At 39.4% G+C, this 18,950-nt stretch overlaps 1 protein-coding gene across 7 annotated transcripts in view; it reads left to right on the top strand.

The window, feature by feature from the left end:
* Positions 1 to 712: 712 nt before the first annotated feature.
* Positions 713 to 18,950, top strand: part of LOC121326669 (arf-GAP with coiled-coil, ANK repeat and PH domain-containing protein 2-like) — a 42,610-nt gene continuing 24,372 nt past the window's right edge. For 3 of the 7 annotated variants that reach the window (XR_005951495.1, XR_005951494.1, XM_041270018.1), the window contains exons 1-5: positions 713 to 1,603; positions 1,826 to 1,888; positions 16,835 to 16,892; positions 17,612 to 17,731; positions 17,876 to 17,929. Coding sequence is in view for 5 of the 7 variants with exons in the window: in XM_041270018.1 (XP_041125952.1) it covers positions 1,560 to 1,603; positions 1,826 to 1,888; positions 16,835 to 16,892; positions 17,612 to 17,731; positions 17,876 to 17,929 (339 nt within the window). In the remaining 2 variants the exon portion in view is untranslated. The remainder of the gene's footprint in view (positions 1,604 to 1,825; positions 1,889 to 16,834; positions 16,893 to 17,611; positions 17,732 to 17,875; positions 17,930 to 18,950) is intronic. The other 4 variants (XM_041270020.1, XM_041270019.1, XM_041270021.1 and 1 more) reach the window with 3 other exon arrangements.

Genomic DNA, 18,950 nt, shown 5'->3' with positions numbered 1-18,950 from the left:
GTGCATAGACTGCGGTATAGTTCATGTCTGTAGTTTAAAATAAAAAGTGACACATTGTTAGGCTACATTACACGTTTGAGAGATATATATGTATATGAGATGTGTGTGTATGTGTATAATTTCTCCAAGAACAAAACAAATTACAACATACAACAAACCCAACTATTGTAAATAAATAGTGTAAGATACTGTGCCACACCTGTACTGCTGCTTGCATGTACAGTGAAACACCCTCGTCTGCTTTTTAAGGTCTTCCATGAGGAAACGGCCTGAGTTACAATGTGGGGGTGGGGTGGGGTGGGGTGGGGGGTTGACTGGGAAGTAATAATTACTTTTTAGGAGATATTGCTGCTTGAAGATGTTTAGCTTTTTTACTCTGCTTTCTGGTGTGGCAGTAGTCTCCTTCAGAAGCTGTGTGTATTGTGATTTCTGAAATGGGCTTTTCAATTTATAACAGTTGCCCATTTTCTAAGCGCAATAAGAGCCTCCAGTGTACTGAGGTATTGTCCAGTACCTACCGTTGCTTACATATACTATGGCAACGGAACGCTGTGATTGGTTGTAACGATGTGTAATAGTCTAGTTATAGATTCATCAGCCACCAGGTGGAGCACATCACTGATTGGCGAATCTAACCAATTTGGGAGAGATGTAAGACAACAGAGTTCAAACTAAATATTCTTTTGGGTTTGAGGAATGTCAAAAATTCATAGCTGAAAGGACTGTTTTAAAATCAGTTGGCATCCATTTAGATGCGCTGTAGTCGGTTTTGTTGGTACAGCACAGGGAAGACAGCAGCAGGGCTGGTAGGTTAGGTAATCACATAGAAAGACACAAACCCGATATGCCAACAGTCCCTATATGGTCTAGATAGTCCCTATTTCCGACCAAAATTTCTTCTTTCTGTCTTTAGGGGCTGCTGACCCTCGTGCACTGCCTTGCAGGGATTGTGTTCACATGACCCGATCTTACAATGTCATATCCAGTCATATTGGAGAAGCGTATTGTTTCCTCCCTACTGCAGCAATATGATTTGATGTTTATGAGTTAGAGTAAAACGTGGGAGCCAATGGAACGTGTGGAAATTAATTTAGCTACACCTCCTCGCTGGTGTCCCGCTGAACAATTTCCAAATGTTGGCAAATATGGTACAATGCAGTCTTGGGCATAGTATATTTTCCATGTTATAAGCAGCATCTACATCCACATACATATGCTTTCTTCGGTACATACAGGAAATAGAGGTATTTTATCTGTAAACATCCTATTAGAATGATGCTAAAACGCTATTTTTTCCATACATACAGTGGGAATAACACCCCTCCTCTGACCAACAGCACGACTTTCCAGTTGGCTGTTCCTGAAGCCAGTCCCTCTCCCGGAAAGCCGAGTGAAAGTCCTGCCTCTGGTATCAGGTGACGACGCTCTCGTTGGCTCTGCGCTTTGACAGTCAGCGCGTCTCCATGGCTGTGCGCTGGGAAGCTCGTAGTGGTCGGTTTGTGTTTTCGAAGCAGGAATAAGCAGTTTGTGGAAAGTCTACGATCCCCATCAACATTGCGATGACTGGATTCACCCTGCTTCGGATTTTACTTCATTTATTACCGTAGTTTTGTATTAGTATTATTTATATATATTTACACACAGACACACACGTTTTTTTTTTGTTTGATTTAATTTTTTTTTATGTGTATTTAATTGTATTTTAAAGGAAAATAAAGTCGTAGTTGTGTACGTTTCTTTGCGAAAGACACAAAGAAGACAGCTACTTTTGTTTTAGGGTTTTTTTTTTGTTTGTTTTGTTTTATTTTTTGTTTTTAATCTTTAGGAAACACAACATGAAGGTTACTGTCGCTTTTGAGGAATGTCTCAAAGATTCTCCCAGATTCAGGTACAGTAGGCCCGAGTCTTTACATTTTTTTTTTGGTTACGAAGGTGTTGAGTTCTTTCTAATTTACATTTTTGTACACATTCTGTTTTTGAACCAAAAATGATATTAAGCTTCACCTATCTCATTAAACAGCCTAGCCCTGTTTTAACATAACATGAATGCATTGTGCTGTGGATTACTGTACATAATAATAATAATAATAATAATAATAATAATAATAATAATAAATGGACATTAAAAATATCAGTTAACTTGGTGATGTTATGGAGTGGAAACTGGTATTTCATTGTCTGTACATCTTTGTTGTTATTATTACCCTTCATACAATGAAGTCAGGTTGGTTTTTCTTCTGCCAATACAATCTGTGTTTAACCCTTATTTAATAAACAACCAACTACAAAACGGATCTCGGAAGTTATATCTATTTACACATTCCAGATCCTTTGTTATTGTACGAGTATCAAAAGATGACCCCCAAGTTGATATCAAACCATCACAAAACCAGTCTTCAAATCTCGCCTTGTTTGTGTGTTTCCTTGTTTACGCCTATAATACTGTGTAGAATACAGTATTCTCGCATAACAGCCTTTGCCTGCCACGTGTGCTCTACAGTTACTGAAATAGCAGATCGTTTGCACAGTTGGTGAGGATGTCGCTACAATGGGAGAGTATGGGACCGTGTTCTAGTTCGGAGATAGGGGTGCCGGGAGTGGCTGTGCAGTGCTGCACGCTGGCTTCATCAGGTACCCTTCGCTTGCAGTCATCTTCCTTCAAACTGCAGCAGATCTTTAAACAGATGCAGGGGCGTGGAACTGGGTGTGCTGTAGCACCCCTTGGCTTTGCATAACTTCCATTATATACAGGGGTTACAGTTTTGTTCAATGGCTTTCATCACCCCCACTTTAAAAATTGTTCCAGTGCCTCTGCACAGATGTGTTTGCCACACTCTTTTTCCTAAACGGTAGCACAGTAGCTTCTAACCTTAAAGCAATAGTTTGCTTTGTATAGCTAGGGCAAGATTTAGTTGTTAATATTTTTACACACACGGGGTTAGTTGTGCATGCATTTGAAAAGAAAAAATACTTGAAATTAGCAGTGTTGGAAACTTGGTCGCCTAGCACCCAATAATGATTGATTTTTCTTTTTGAACAGCACTTCTCTTAGTGTTTGAGTTGTTTGATTCCCCAGGTGAAAGGCATTTGGAGCACTGAACCTTTGTTGCTGTCTGTGGATAATGTCTGTTATCCAACTGTATCGTTTCATTGTTTTAAAAGTAATAAGCTTTTGGAAGTATGTCCCTCAGTGTAAAAAATAAATGAAATGTTGGGGGTGGTATACAGTAGGTGCATATTTTGTGTTTTATCACCAAGGGTATTTTTAGGGCAAGTCATAATATAGTCACAGGCTGCTATTTTTGCAAAGCCACAAAGTAATCATTATCCACCTTAAACTACAATGCTGTGTAGTGTGGTTGACTTTTCCTTATCTTGATTGTAGCACCAGGACACAACTTAAGAGGTGGAAATGACCCTGTATTGACCTTTAATAGCAGAATTGGGAAATCTTCACAACAAATTTCCTGTTTCTTAGACTGGTGGTTGAACCTAGACCCTGACCATATTTTTAGGGGAACCTGGATCTCCAGTACTGTGGCAATCCAAAACCATTGATAGCTTGTTCTGCGTTTGAGTCACAGTTTCTTTTGTGGGTGCAAAACTGCTTGTGATATGAAAAGACTTTATATAAAACAATAGTGGTAATAGCAAAATGTGGTTTCAGATCAATATTTGTAAGACTGTAGTCCCTGATATTTTTTTTTGTGGGCTACTGCACTGTTTTATGTGAATTTATTTTCTTGTATAAAAGTCATCTGTACAGCTTGGTTCACTGAGTTGTTGTCCCCTCATAGGCAGGAATGCCCTTGAAGAAGTTGTCCTGTGTCATGTTTGAGCAAAATAAAACCACACTTTTTAAATTCAGGCGTGATCAGTTTAATAAAAACAGTTAGGCTTCAGTCCTTTAGGACAGCTCCTTTTGAAGTTTGGCAAGCTGTCGCTGTTTGCGAGGCCAGCCAAGAAGTTGATCCATGCAGATGTGTATGCAAGTGAATCTTTTAATAAAACCTGTTTTCACTTTTATCATTTGAAAGATGCCAACCATATTTTAGTTTGCATCTGCAAACATCCGGAGATGTTGATGTATAAGATGTAAAGCCGTATGTCACTAATGATGACATTAAAAAAAAAAGGTTTTAATTTCAGAAGCTTGCTATATCAGCAGATTGCTATGTTGGTTTTTGTTTTACCACGCATAATACAGTACGTACCATTCCATATCACACTTAGTTTTCCTCCAAAATAATATACAGTGCAATCTGTGTACTGTGACTACCAGAAGGGAGTGAGTAAAATGTTCTTGATAAAGTTGAGCTGAGGTCTGCAGCCCCGTCAAGCCCTGCTACTCCATGAAATGGAGTGGTGTATTCAATTTGGCTGAGTTGCATGGAAGAATTTTGCAGAGAGTAGAATACAAGGACAATACAATTCTTCACATCTGTTTTCATTTGTGTAGCTGTGTTTAAATTCCTAGCTGTTCTGAAGTGTGTGTGTGAGAGAGAGAGAGAGAGAGAGACTTAGGATTTCTGCAGCTATTATAGGTCCCTATGAAATCCGTTGTATTATGTTGAATTTTCTGATTAATTTTTTCCTGATTTTTGATTGTTCAGTTTTAAGACTGTAATTTGTTAGTTAGTTTGTTTTTTATAACCACGGGTGTTTGATACATTGACAGCAGTGATGAAGCTAGAAATGCATGAAAAAAACCTTTCTAAATGGTTTTAATCAAAGTGCTTTCAGGAAAAAAGGGTGAAAATTGGCACATTGTAATAGAAACAAACTAGGAACATTGGAAAAAAAGTAGACATTTTTGGTAGTTTTTCTTTTCAATACAAGCTGAACTGTAACATTTCAAAGTAGATTTAACATTTTCATGAATAATTCATGACAAACAATGTAAATAAAAGCCAGAATATTTTATTTATTTTAATTTAATAAAAAGGCACTTAGTAATATCTCCCTGAGAACTTTGGAGACAAAATGCAGCAACTAGACCCTACATTCTGCAGCAGTCATTAAGGTACTATCTGCTCAGAATAACTTCTAGGCAGTTGTTTTCCCCCAAGCGATAACGGTAGCTAGCAAGCTTTATTACAGTTAAAATCACGCTCGTGTATGGTGGCTGAGAGGTGCAAAAATAGTTTTTGCATGCGTTCCCATGACGTGTGTTTCTTGAAGCCTCTTGTCATACAAACGCTGTACTATTTCAATATAATTTAAAAAATATATAGATATTTTATTTGTTTAAACCAGGGGAGCCCAATCCTGGTCCTGGAGGGATGATGTCCTCCTGGCTTTTGTTCCAACTATCCCCTAAATTACTTAATTGGACCAATCAAGCACTTACTAGCTTAATTGGTCCAATTAAGCAATTTAGCGTACAGTTGGAACAAAAACCAGGAGGGATATCGGCCCTCCAGGACCAGGATTGGGCATCCCTGGCTTAAACTGATTTTGTGGTGATGTCCTCAGATGCCTAATTCCGTTTTTTTTCCTCTGAATTCCGCGATTATGTCCGTGTTCTCCGCAATGCGGATTTCATAGAGGCCTACTATTAAAATGTTTACAAGGAAACACTGATCTGTACTGTGCAAGTGCTCGATGCTGTAAACACAAATACGTCTAAAATAATATCTTGAGGTGCTTTCAGATCTTTGCCTTCATCAGTGTGCTGAAGGTGTTGCATGAGAAGTATGTCTTCTTGACGTGTTTTATTATAGTTTAGATCTGTATTCAGACTAAGTGGTCTGTCCGCTGGGGAGAACTGTGTTTAGAGTGAGAATCTTATGTTCCTATAATATTTTTTCAATGGTCGGCCACTGTATTTCAGTCTGGCGATGGATCACTCTCTTGCTGTTCATCAAAAGCAGTTTGTTTTTCCAGCAGCAAATGGTTATGGGAGCAGCTATTTCATATCCTGCTCACTATAAAGGCGATAATGTCTTCCTCCTGGTTTACAATTCACCAAAAACTGAAACAGGTTTTATTATCCAGTGTCGCACGAAGGAAAGGAAAGGAAATGAGTTATTTTATTTGTGTACTAAAAATCAGATTTTTACTGTTAAGCCTGTGCTTTGGTTGGCAGAGTTCCAGACACTGTTCGTGGAGTGATTTCAAGACTAAAGCACTGAATGAAGCCTGGCAGCATAACAGTCACCCCACCCCCCTCTTCCTAGTGACCTTTGAAACCACACTGCTAATGATACTACATTTCCTAAACCAGTACTGCCAGACTGGAGAGTAATGCAACACAACAGGATTTATATAACCCATTGTTTCCCATGTGTGTTTTCTGTTACTGTGCAGGTTGACCGTTTGAGCGCACATGCATGTTTGCCCTCATTGATTGTCGTGTTAAAGTTCTGTTTAATAGTTTACCAAGAACATGCAGACACCACAGCCTTCCAAGTGAATTTTGGTCTTATCTTGTGCTTTATTTAATTTATCCAAATATTTTGGATCCAAGCTGTGCAAAGCAATACATGTGGGTTGTTAGAGGTGGGGGTGTTGTAATTTGTTCCAGTAGGTTCAGTATTGGAAAAAATCTTTTTTTAATTTTATTTTGTGCTCCTTTAAAAAAAAAAAAAAAATAATATATATATATATATATATATATATATATATATATATAATATATATATATATAAAAGGATGACAATTTAAAAAAGGGACACCAGTACCTATTTATTTTGTTTTTAATTCCAGTAACACTGGTGCAAAACTATTACTGGTAATGCCTGTAGAGCTCTGTATTGTTTTAAGGTCTGTCTCTGCAATAGAGATTAACACATGGTACACAAGCAGAGTGATAACACCAATGGGAGAGAACTGTGGATCATATGGAAGATTGCACTTCATCTTTCTGCAGTACCTGGGGAACTGCTGGCCTAAATTTCAGCTGTCTAACAATATTCCTTCTACTGTACTAAAACTACAGTCCAATTGAATAATCACATCATAGGTCTGTCAATATGTAGCACAGGGAACGTTTGTTCTGGCACACTTTTTAGCAACAAAAGCTGGATAAAAAGGGTGGCTTGTGAGTTTTTGGTTAGAGTCCAATTATCTAAGAAAGAACTGTTTCTTTGCTGCTAAAACTCTTTAATGACTATTAAGTTGCATACAGATTACAGGACATTAGGAGCCATTACAAATGTTTTAAGCAGTCTGCAGTGTAGTTAAGTGATTATATGCTTTTTTAAAATAAAAATGCTTTTTTTATATTAGTTTTCTTGTTGCGTTATTGGAGGGTGGATCATGCAGGCATGATGGCTCACTGTGATGTTGCTCAGATATTAAATACACACCCACCATTGACAGTTTTATGAATGGCACTCTAATTTTAGTCTGTGGTTGGATAGATTGGGAAGTCGTGAATTCACTTGCTGGTGTGGGAGTGTTCCTTGGGCTGTTCCATCTGCCAGGGCTCTACAGTAAACAAGCTATTGCTTAAGGACACCTGCTGAAAGGAGTCAGTGTTTTGAGTCAGAATATCAAGTTCCATTTTAAAAGCATTGTGGAATTCACTTCTCCCCCAGATTTGTTACAGTCCTTGCGTGTGTATGTATAACTGTATCATTGAGAAGTCTCATACTTGTTTTTACATGCCTCTAGCGTCCATGTGTACCGTAGTAAACATTAACACTCCTCATTCAGCTCTGGTAGGGCTGTATACAGAAAGGTTGCACATTTCACTGTTGGCGTTTATTGGTGAAGGGCTCTTGTAATCATGAAGCTGTTATGGTATACACTTGTATAGTGTATACGTGTACATTATACAAATTTAGTATCTGGGAGGCTGTGTGGTCCAGTGGTTAAAGGGCTTGTAACCAGGAGGTGCCCAGTTCAAATCCTGACTCACTGACTGTGTGACCCTAAGCAAGTCACTTAACCTCCTTGTGCTCCATCTTTCGGGTGAGGCATTGTTGTAAGTGACTCTGCAGCTAATGCATAGTTCACACGCCCTAGTCTCTCTTAAGCTGCCTTAGATAAAGGTGTCTGCTAAATAAACTAATAATAATAATAACAGTAATGCAATGTGTTGAATATATTAACTAAATGTGTCTAGATAAAGCATTCGTTGTGCTTTTTCTCCAGTACTACTGAAGGAGATGGTATCTCTGGCCCAGGAACTGTCAGAGGTCTTGTGATGCAGCTTCTAGAGACAATGCTGACCTTGTGCCTGCTTCTTGTAAAGAGAGGCTGACCTTGTGGTGTTACTTACTGTTGGTTTGATCAACAAGCCAAAAGTGTTTAATTGATACGATGGCTCATTGAATTCCAACTGATTTAAGTCCACGATATACACCAAAGCAGTATAAGGGTATGGAGGCATTTTTTCCAAACAATAGTAGCAGGTTTGAAAAACATGGTTTCCTGATTATTGGTGTGCACAGTAGTTGAAAGTGGAAGTGGTCATTTTATACATGTATTTTCTTAACATACTGTAACTTACTGTGTCAGAATTGCATGTTAAATAAAAGTGTATGTTTGCAGGGATTTAGTCCTCAGTAGTCTGCTACGGGAAGTTTGAGTCTGGCTGAGGAAATATAACATCACTCCTATTACAGTACTCTGAAAACGGGGAAATGCCTGTAACACAAGATTATGAAATGGTGCAGAGGATTGACCTGGCTTCCTGTGGGAATCTCCATGACGAGAGTGGAATGTCAGTCCTGTGGACACTGCAAGTATTTCCTGATTCAAACTTCTCTACTGCAATACTGACTTGTTGTACTCGGCTGCGTATAGTTGAGGTGTCCGTGCATACACGTGCACATGCCTCATTGAGGAGAGTATCCATATGAAACTAAAGACATTTTGGAGCACAAGTTATTGGGGGTACAGTAATACTCTCTGTCCTCTGTCACGCTTTCATTTTTACATGTCTTCATTTTGTAGATTGCAGTGATTGACATCAATAATACAATACTGATGGCTCCAATTTTTGTATTTGCAGCCGTGACTGGGATTTGGAGCCTCTAACATACAGTACTTTAAACTTGTAGGTCAGTGTTTGTACTCTGCTGTATGGGCAGTTGTCAAGGGTGTGTTGGGTTTGACTCCGCCTCCGCCAATAACCTTATATATGACTCCTACCCCTTGTCAAGCAAGCTGTTGCAAAGCGTTTAACTGGTCTAAGAACATGCTCTGAGGTAGCAGGGTGGTACTCTAGTCTTTTGCACCCTAACATTTGGACAGGTGCCACGCAGAAAGAATGACCTGTGAGCCCGCACTGAAAGGGAGTCCTACAAGCCTGAGCTGGCTGAAATTGCTGTGCGTTTCAAGGTTCTTGAGGGTGGACTTGTTGGGTGTAGAGGGATGTCCGCTGTGCCCGTTCTCTACCAGGTGATGCTTCTGGTGAATGTCTGCAACCCTGTTCAAAATCGCAACCTCCTGCACTGCTTTAACAGAGCAGCTCTGTAAGGCTACCATTGTGTTTACTACTGTGTGTTAGCTGGCTGTAAACTGAGTGTTTTGTTGACTTTGTCACATGCATGAGGAGCCGTAACTTCCCTTTTCTGTGTTTTTGTGATGTGAGTGACCTTTCCAAGTCAGTCACAAATGTTTGAATGTTTTGGTCAGGGTAGCTGAGACTGCCCTTTGCCCTGCTTCGCTCATTTATTAACTGCACTGCATATAACACGTGGCAGTTATGTACATGATGGCTTGTACACTACTTGTATACATAGTTGAAATGCACGTACTGTACTAGCGCTTCCGTGCTTAATGAACACACAGACTGTGTTTATCAGTGTTATTGTTTCCAACAAGGGTGCAATTAGGTTTAATTGTTGAGTAGCTTGCTTCTGAAGATTACGCTCCTCTAAGTATCTCCCTTTAATTTTGTATTGTTTTTATATGTCAAGCTACTGATTAGCAAAGTAAACTGGTGCTGATTGAATACCTTTCAGTCCGATGGGAGCCTTGTCTCTAAATGAAATCCTTCACAGCATTTGTAATGCCTTTCCTTTATGCTGATTGCTTAGTAGATCTGAATGATACATTATGTATGATAAGCAATACAGCTGCTATGCAGCTGCTGTACCACTTAACGATTTACATCTGGTACACTTTCCCTGCATCAGCACTTTAAAATCTCACAATTCTGTGGCAGGAAGAAAATGTTTGTTTTGGCCTGGAAAATGTCTTCATAGTTGTAGCAGTCATAGCAGGGTTGTATTTATGAAGCATCAACTGTAATATTTAAAAATTATACCGTTGTGTGTTTAAAGCTGTCTGCGTGAGTAAACATGTTTTGTGTGGGCACTGCGTGAGAAGGTAAGTATTGATTTTAAACAATATTAGGCTTTTAACTTTACCTCATGGTTTAATTTTAATAGTAAGTTGTACACTGGCAAAACATGACCTGGTTTTCTAACATAAAAACACAAATATTGTTGTTTGTAAAATGAAAATAAATGCTAGCTCACTAAAATTACTGTAGAAAAGTGGAATTTTTGACTGAAAAAAATTAATTTATATATAATATATATATATATATATATATATATATATATGGCAAATATAGCCTAACAATGTGTTGCTTTTTATTTTAAACTACAGTGGCATTGATATTGTAAAAAAAAAAAAAAGGTAGTTGCATAAATGGAAAAGAGTTAACTTTTAATGGAAGGGTAGGCGGTTTATTTTATTAAACTGTCTGCATACAAGCAGCCATGTGCAACTCTGTGTGTTCCTAGTAACTCTACAGACACACACACACAAACCTAGTTAGATTCTCTAATGGCAGATTCGCCACACAACTAAAGAAACTCAGTGACTTAGACTGGTGATTGTCATGCTGCTCAAGTATAAATTTGATAAAATCACAAGAATTTGTCATATTTTATTTATTTCAGCAGATAATTTACAGAAGATAATCAATATCTAAAAATGTCATTATTGTCCAACCCTACCCGTATTGCAAGCGAAGGACTAAAGTGTGAAAATGTACAGCACTGTGTCATTACAAAAACACACCTTTACTCGAGTTTCCAATAATCCCTTTTGGACGCTTTCATTCCCAGGTACCGGTTCATCGTGTCTAGACAATAGGTTCATGGCAACATTTAGTAATAAATGAAATTATTCACTGCATTATTGGAAGAACTGGAGTGAAATTCATCTGCACTTGAAGCTATTTCAGCAGCATGTAAGCAAAACCTTTAGTACTGATTATTAATAATACAAATTAATAAAATCTCTTGATAATTAGGTAAAAACACACACACAGACAAGATCAATGAAGTTTTTGCTGTGTGTTCAAAGTATTGACTGAAAGAAGGAAGGTGCTTATCAGCTGTGCTGCCTTCAGTGTCTCATAATTAGATATACATACAGGCAGTGCTCCCTCGCTGTAAGGCTGTCGGTTATAATGCGCCTCGGATATAACACTCCTACAGCAGGTCCCCCAGTTCCCTATACTAGTGAGTCATGCAACATTTCTACACTAAATACAGTATTGGTGTTGTTCAGACTGGAAACAACTTCTCAGTCTAACTTCTGTTTCTGTCTCTCCCTTTTGATACAGTATCTGAACTGAAGAAAAACTGCGCTGGCTCTTTATAACACAGACAACTTATTCAGCATTCGTTTTATAACTGAATAAATATTAGGCCTTTTACGTGGTTATCTTTCCTAATGTATTTACTTTTTTGCTGAGAGGGATGAGCTGCGGCTTTCTCTGGGAGACGAGACCATTCGCTTCAGCCCCGCTCCGGCAGCCGAACCCGGGACAAGCCCATTCCCTCTTCCCCTCGCCTGACCCGCTTTCCACTCAACCGCCATTTAGCCAGGCTGTTGATAGTTTAAAAACTGCTAATTAAAATGAACCATGAGTGGGAATGTTACCTTTATTTACTTTTGTAAAAATAAAATATAGCGTTGATTATGTGGTGCTTTATGCATGTCTAATTAATGGAAAGTTACATTTTTGCTTCACATATATGGATTACAGAGAGGGAGTTATTTTGTATTTCAGTTAGATGTATGTTATGTGTCCCGCAGCACCCCCACCCATACACTCTTCAGTAATCACGCTCATATTGTGTTCTCCCGTGACCTGCGTTATAGCGAGGGAGCACTGTACTAACATCATAGAACTTGGAAGAGAGTGAGACTCAATCAGTCAGTCCTCTGTAGCAGTGGTGCACATAATTCTGAGAGCAGTGTGTTGAAGCTCCTTTCAAACTGAAATCTATTGTACTGTAGTTAGATAAGGAAAGGCTGCCTTTTCCTTTGGTCCCTAGTTACAGTAGCTGCACTTAAGAGGTTAAAACTGCTTTAGAGAACGTCTCATTCCTCATAGTATTGCGAGTGCATTATCAGAACTGCAAGCTTCTGTACATTTCACTAAGCTGTAACCTGTGTGTCATGGGAGCCACACAGGCTAAGATCCAAAAGCAGGAAACATCTGCTGATCGCTCTACAGCTGGCAATGTTAGCCATGGCAAAGAAAATCTAATTTAACAGAATTATACAATAAATCTAGAGAAAGTCCCATAGACAATCAGATTAGTCACTCGCATCTTCAGAGCTTTCACAATTGAGCGTAGACATTTACTGTGTTGTACACTGTTGTAAATGTTTTTATGATGCATGAAACACCTATACATGATTTTTGTTAATTCTCTCCAACCACAATCTGGTGGTTACAGATTGCTATTAATAGGTTGGTTACTTTTGAGTTTAAAACTGAAGTGAACAGAATGCCATGCACTGATAAAGCTAAAGCTTAGTGACAGACTAAAAGATTTACTAAGCCAGATTTTTTAAAAAACATTTTTTATTGGAGTCGTTTCCAAGGAGACAAAAGACCTCCTGCTCGGATGGTCTCTTTCTCCTTAGCTGGGAAGGAAGTTCGTTCCACATTCCTAATTCTCTGTCTGCTCAGTTCACACAGTGTACTAGGACATTGACTGACTAACTGACCCATTCCAGGAGTTGTTTCAGAGAAGAGATTTGGCTGGGGTTTCTGATTTTAAGAAATTCCATTTGTCCCATGAATTTTATGCAAGCAATCATGGAGACTACAGTAAGCTTGTCAGCAGTCGGCCCATGGGTCGTTAGTCTACAGCATTAACATGACCAGCTGTTATCTAGACCTGCATATTGTTAACATTATGTCACTATTATATGCAACAATTGACCTCCTGAAGGAGCTTGGCTTACCATTGAGTGCAGTGCTGCCAGTGAACTAAAGACATTTCTATTGTTTGGCTATTGCAGTGGCTTATGTAAAAATATCAGTGCTGAGCTAAGCCTAGTTCCTAATGCCTAGAAAGACCTCTGCTTATAAAACCAACATGTTTCCCATTGCCACCAGTCTTTGAAAGACGCAAGGATAGTGTAAGACTTCGGTACCTGGTACAGTAGCAACAGGACTTCAGACCCTGATTGTACAAGTTCTACCCTAGCCTCTGACTGCAGTTTTATTACAATTCCTGTAAGCTGTACTATTAGATCTGTTTAGTACTGCTGACCTGTAGTAGCCAAGAGCTAGATGTAAGTAAACCCAGCTCGCTCCCTGAATTGCGCTGAACCCGGGGTGGTGTGAAGGAGTGTGCTCTGGTGGTTCTATTGCCGATGCACTGGGGACTCGTGAGTCATGCTGGCAACCTCTGCTCTTGTGTAGTGTAGGAGACTCCAGATGTGCAGGCTAACATTGGAAGAGCTGCTTCAGCTTCAGCTGGCGGGGAAACAGCCTCTGCTTTGTCAATGTGATCGATGCAACTTGCATTCAAGTAGAGTATGGTACATACAGTAGCTGAAGTCTGCATCCTGTCCTGCATGTTTCATAGTTCTCCACAAGGAGTTAATTACATATTTATTGATTCACCAAAATATATATTTTTTTGATATTTCTGATTTATATGGAAACTTTTGTTTTAGTAATGTCATTGTGAATCTTAAATACGGTTCATGAAATCTACCTTTTGGATCAATGTTAGACTTTGTCCTTCAAAGATTAGTGCCGATCAGGGTCTGTAAAACCAGACGAGATAGTTTAGGGTATACCATTCTAGCTCGACGATTTTACAAAGAAGGAACAAAAACAAAAAAAACAATTTTTAAAAATCTGGCATTTCAAGTACAAAATAAAGGAAAGAACTGCCAGGGGCTGGGCTAATTTGATTTGCATGATCAGACATCCTAAACTTGAGACTGAGAACTAAACTGATTCAGTTACCTCCAAACTCAATTGAAGCTTTTCAGAATAATTTCACTATTTCTCATGATGTGCATTTATTGTCACTAACTGTCCACTGTGTAGGGGAAAAAAAACAAAAAATCTGATGGTTGAGATAATTTGAATCAGTTGCAGCAGCTCAGCAGAGGAGATGCCAAATACCTCTTTTGTGCAGCCTTGGAATCGCAATCCAGAGCATCTTAATACAGCAAATCTATAAACAAGCACTTTCCAAAGAAGTGGTGGAAAAAAATGAAGCATCTGTATAAAGGGGCATGTAGGTTAATGGTAATGAGGGCTCTTGGGAGGAGAGGTACTGCAGAGGAACACTTTCAGAGCCCTTCTCTGTGCACTGTGTGTCAGCAGGAAGGGTGGCCAACTTCTGTATGACTCATTTCCTTCTGGCAGCTGTTTCACATAAATTCATAAACTACAGCATGCAATCTGGGTATTTCGCTTGGCATTAAAAAAGCCGGTGGGTGCCATAGTTTTTGCAATTCCCAACCATGCAATTGTATGATGCTATTGGATTTACAGCTTTCTGCAGATCCTTCACTAGAACTTGTAGAGCATATGCTCACATACTATAGCGCATTCTGTATATCTATTTATTAATTATTAAACATCTGTCTCCAAACCAAACAGCAGTATTGACACCAGTTCCAATGGAAATTTGCTGCATCAAAACCCCTGCAGCGCCTCAGTAAACAAATGATTTTCATAGCCAGCTGAGCTACTGTCACTCAGCTAGAAAGGGAACAAGCAATTCATGCTGTTAAAAACCAGAGGGATTATTTCACGATGGCTTCGTAATAAAACCAAACCTGATGTGTAGTTTCAGTTTGATTTTCTCTGATACTGTTTTGTGCAAGTACTGTACTGCACGTTTCACCACAAGTTACTTTTTCCCCAGGAACATTACCATCTGAAAGGAGAACTAGAGATAAGCAAAGCAACGTACAGGTGGCCTGTTGAAACGGCATTCAGGTTATTTGTTTTATTAGGAATATTTATCACTGTTATTCCATTAAGAGAAAAAAAACAAAACAACTAGCGAAGAAACAGCTTCCAGGTAGTTCAGGTGGGACTCATTTTATGATCAATAAATCATGTCCTTTTCTCTTAGAGGATTGTCTGGGCACCCCCTCCTCCCTTTCCTTACACACAACCCCAACATGATGTCATTGCCTCAGTCCTTTCGTTCTTGTAAGGCCGTCTTTATCTTTTGTTTTTCTGATTTCTATGAACTGGAGCTGGTGTGGTGGTGCGTGCAATAAAAAAATAAAAAGCTGTGCCTTGTCACTTCAGTGAAAGGGAGCCAAAAATTGGTCAGCGACTTTTTCATTTCTGCTGCTGGCATCTTGACCTTGGTGCGTGTTTCTTTGCTGCTTCATTACTGTGTGGTTGGAATTACTGTGTGTAACTTTGGTTTCAAAGACTGCTGCTAATAGCCTTGAAAGGGAGTGTTCATGTGTCATTTGTCAGCTGAGGAACAAGGCAGTTTATTTTAGGTGGAGCTGGAGTTATAATCAGGGGATGCATTGTGTGAAATTGAGAGTGCGATTACTTTAATTACATTGTGTGTTTTTTTTTATTTTGAGACACCATATTTGGTGGATTTTGAAAAGTATTTCTAAAGATCTGGCGTGGAGGTCACTGTGCAGTACCTTATCAAGTAGCTGTAAAACAAGCATGACTGACTGCTGCACAGCTCCTGATGTGCATGTCTTTATAGACGGGAATCAGTGGCACACAATGATTCTGTTCTACTTACACTCCCAAGTCCCTGTGAGCATGTCAGTACCCTACTCAGCCCCAGTCACTACTGCAGGCCTATGCCCGAAACAAAGAAAATAATGCAAAAGACTTTCTGCATCGTTCTCCAGTCAAATAAACATGTGCATTAAATAGAGGTGATATTATCTGAAGCTGTGAAGCAGTCATTATATTTATTTTTTAATACATTGTTGTATTTATTTTTTGGCGCACTGGTGTTCTGGAGTTTCCATTAGTTCTTTCAATTCCTCTGTGGTTCCGTTAGTACTGCTTTCTTAGAACCTGCTTCTGCCAAGAATCACATGTGCATTTTCTGCACTCATGAACATTGTCACAAAGGAAATAAAATGTACAATGTACAATAACAGTAACGCATCCTCTATCATGGTTGCCTGGATCCCTACATGGTTTAACCCCATGGTTTAGAATTTAAATCACTCAAAAGAAAACTCACACTGGAAGCCAAATTGACCAAATCTTCAAAATAAAATCAAATACCTTTCATGCATCATCACTGTCTGAGAAACGCTGACAGCCTTTTAATGGTATTTTTGGGTGACTAGCTGTGTAAATTGTTGCTTTTACACTTTTTAATAGGCTGTGAAATACTACCATAACTGAGAGGAACAATATGAGGGGCACAAAAAAGAACTTGAGCTTGTTGGAGTAATCTGTAGTTGCCTCTGGGGGCTAGTGTTGAAAGCTCTTATGACACCCTCTCCAAGGCCTGCCAAGCAATAGCCTGAAATCGGTGGGGGGGACACGACTGTTTTGGTCAAGGAAAAGCATCTGCAGCTGTTTGTTCTGGAAGCTCCTGGAATGTGATTTGAAACGGGTGTTCAAGCTGTCTGTTTTACTCAACAGGGCAGCAATCGAGGAGGTAGAGGGAGATGTATCTGAACTGGAATCCAAGCTTGATAAGGTGAGTCCCAAGTGCCAGGGTTCTGGTAAACAGTACCGCACAGGCCAGTGGGCAGGAGATACTGTGTCTGGTTGAATACAAATGCTTTCTTTGCTTTAATCAATGAGAGGACTCTGAACCTGAAATGGTGGCAGTGTACCGTATATGGCTTGGCTCAATCCCTACCTCCCCACCCCCCACCTCTGCTGTACAGTACTTATCTTTATGTAACTGGTGGAGAGCTTGTTTCCTCACGCTGTGAGCGTTTTTAATGAGCGGAGGTGGAAGTGTGAACACTGTGAAGACAAGGAGTGCAGTTAACAAGCCACTGTCCATGCTGATGATGTTGTCTTTGATAGGATCTTTCCCCTGTCAGGTTAGCTCTCTGATGCAGACAGACTGTATTCCTCAGGGGGATCTGAGCCGACCCCTAGGGGCCCCTCTCTTCTAGCTAGCACAGAAAGAAGTGGGAGTTGGTTGCAACAATGAAGAGTTATGTGTGGGGCACTGGCTCTTATTGTCTGCTTAATTAACATTGGAGCTGGTGTGATGCTGTTAAGGCAAAATTTAAAAAAAGTTCCAAGTTAAAGTTCATGAGTACCGTGTTTGAAGCAAGGGAGTAGTAGGGATGTTACTTGTTGTGAAACACACAAGTGGTGAAGCTGTGTGCAAACCCCTCCCAGTTTATGATACAATTTTTCCCAAATTAAAAAATAAATAAACTTTTTTTTTTGCTGTAGCTGGTAAAGCTTTGTATTGGAATGATCGATGCTGGCAAGGCATACAATACAGCCAACAAACAGTTTGTGAATGGAGTCCGAGAACTTGCCCAGCAGTCTGCCAAAGACGAGGTCATTGAGGTAAGAGTCCCTGGGGATTTGGCAATAAAGCATTTCATATTCAGTTTTTTTATAATCTTATATAATGTCAGCTTTACGTTTTTAAGTAAAAGCTTTTTTTTTTCATTATTGTGTTACTGTAGCTTTTTTTTGTGTTCCATACAGACCAGCTTGACGAAATTTGCAGAAAGCCTGCAGGAGATGATCAATTATCATACAGTAAGTGATCAGAAATCAATCAAACAACAAACTAGCATTCCTCCCATTGGTCCACTGATAGGGCCATCAGTGACAGCCATTGAGAATTAAACCTATACTCCCGTGATTTGTTGTTTTATAGTATAACAACAGTTTAGATATATTTTATAGCGAAGAGATGGAAAAGAATGACACTTCCCTTCCACGAGTCCAACAACCTCATTAACCTGTATTATTCATCTAGTTTTTCTTAAATCTGCCACCATATGCCCAGTGAGTCACGATCTGCTTGAAATTCCCCAAGCGTAACAGCTCACTTAAATTAGCGAGGCTGTCATCATGAGTTGGTTGGTGCAGTTGATTTGCTTTTGAGTTCACAAGATGCACAGCAAATCTTCTTAAAGGAAACAGTGTCAGCTGCCTCGTCATTAAGCTAGTTTGTTTCCTATTGCCAGCCGGTCTGCTTGTGTGAAAGAAGTGCCAGCTAGTGGTGGATCTGTGAAGTGCACCCACATTCACAATAAGTCTTCAGGACAGCATGCGACCTGGGATGAGAGAAGCTTTAAAATGGCATTGCTTTGACCCTGCAACACAAATTAGTTGTATGTATTGTAACTACAGTATGTTTATTTTTCATGGATCTACAACTGATAAAAAGATACAAAAATAAACTATAAAAGCAGAAACACAGATATGTGTTTTCAAATATGGTCTGTATGAATAGCCACAAACCTGGGTGTGTTAGGCACAAGGAGAAGCTAAGTGCTGTTAAGCAGCCAAGGTGTGCAGATAGATATTGGACCATATATGAAAACCCTGGCATGTGTGATACTGCTATTCTAAAAGCCAGTGAAGTGGTTGACGAATGAATCTGGGCGTTTCTAAGGGTCCAAGCCGTGCTTGTATAATGACACATTTGGAGGAGGAAGACTTGTTAGGCGTGAATGAGATTGCTCCCTCTTTCACTGCAAGTTTATTTACAGCACAGAAAAAGGCAACTGTTTACCATGTCACAAACTGTTAAAGAAAAGTGCTTTGCTTT

The sequence above is a fragment of the Polyodon spathula genome, chromosome 14, assembly GCF_017654505.1.
Source record: "Polyodon spathula isolate WHYD16114869_AA chromosome 14, ASM1765450v1, whole genome shotgun sequence".
NCBI classification, from domain to species: domain Eukaryota; kingdom Metazoa; phylum Chordata; class Actinopteri; order Acipenseriformes; family Polyodontidae; genus Polyodon; species Polyodon spathula.
This window is presented reverse-complemented; position numbering and strand designations above follow the sequence as displayed.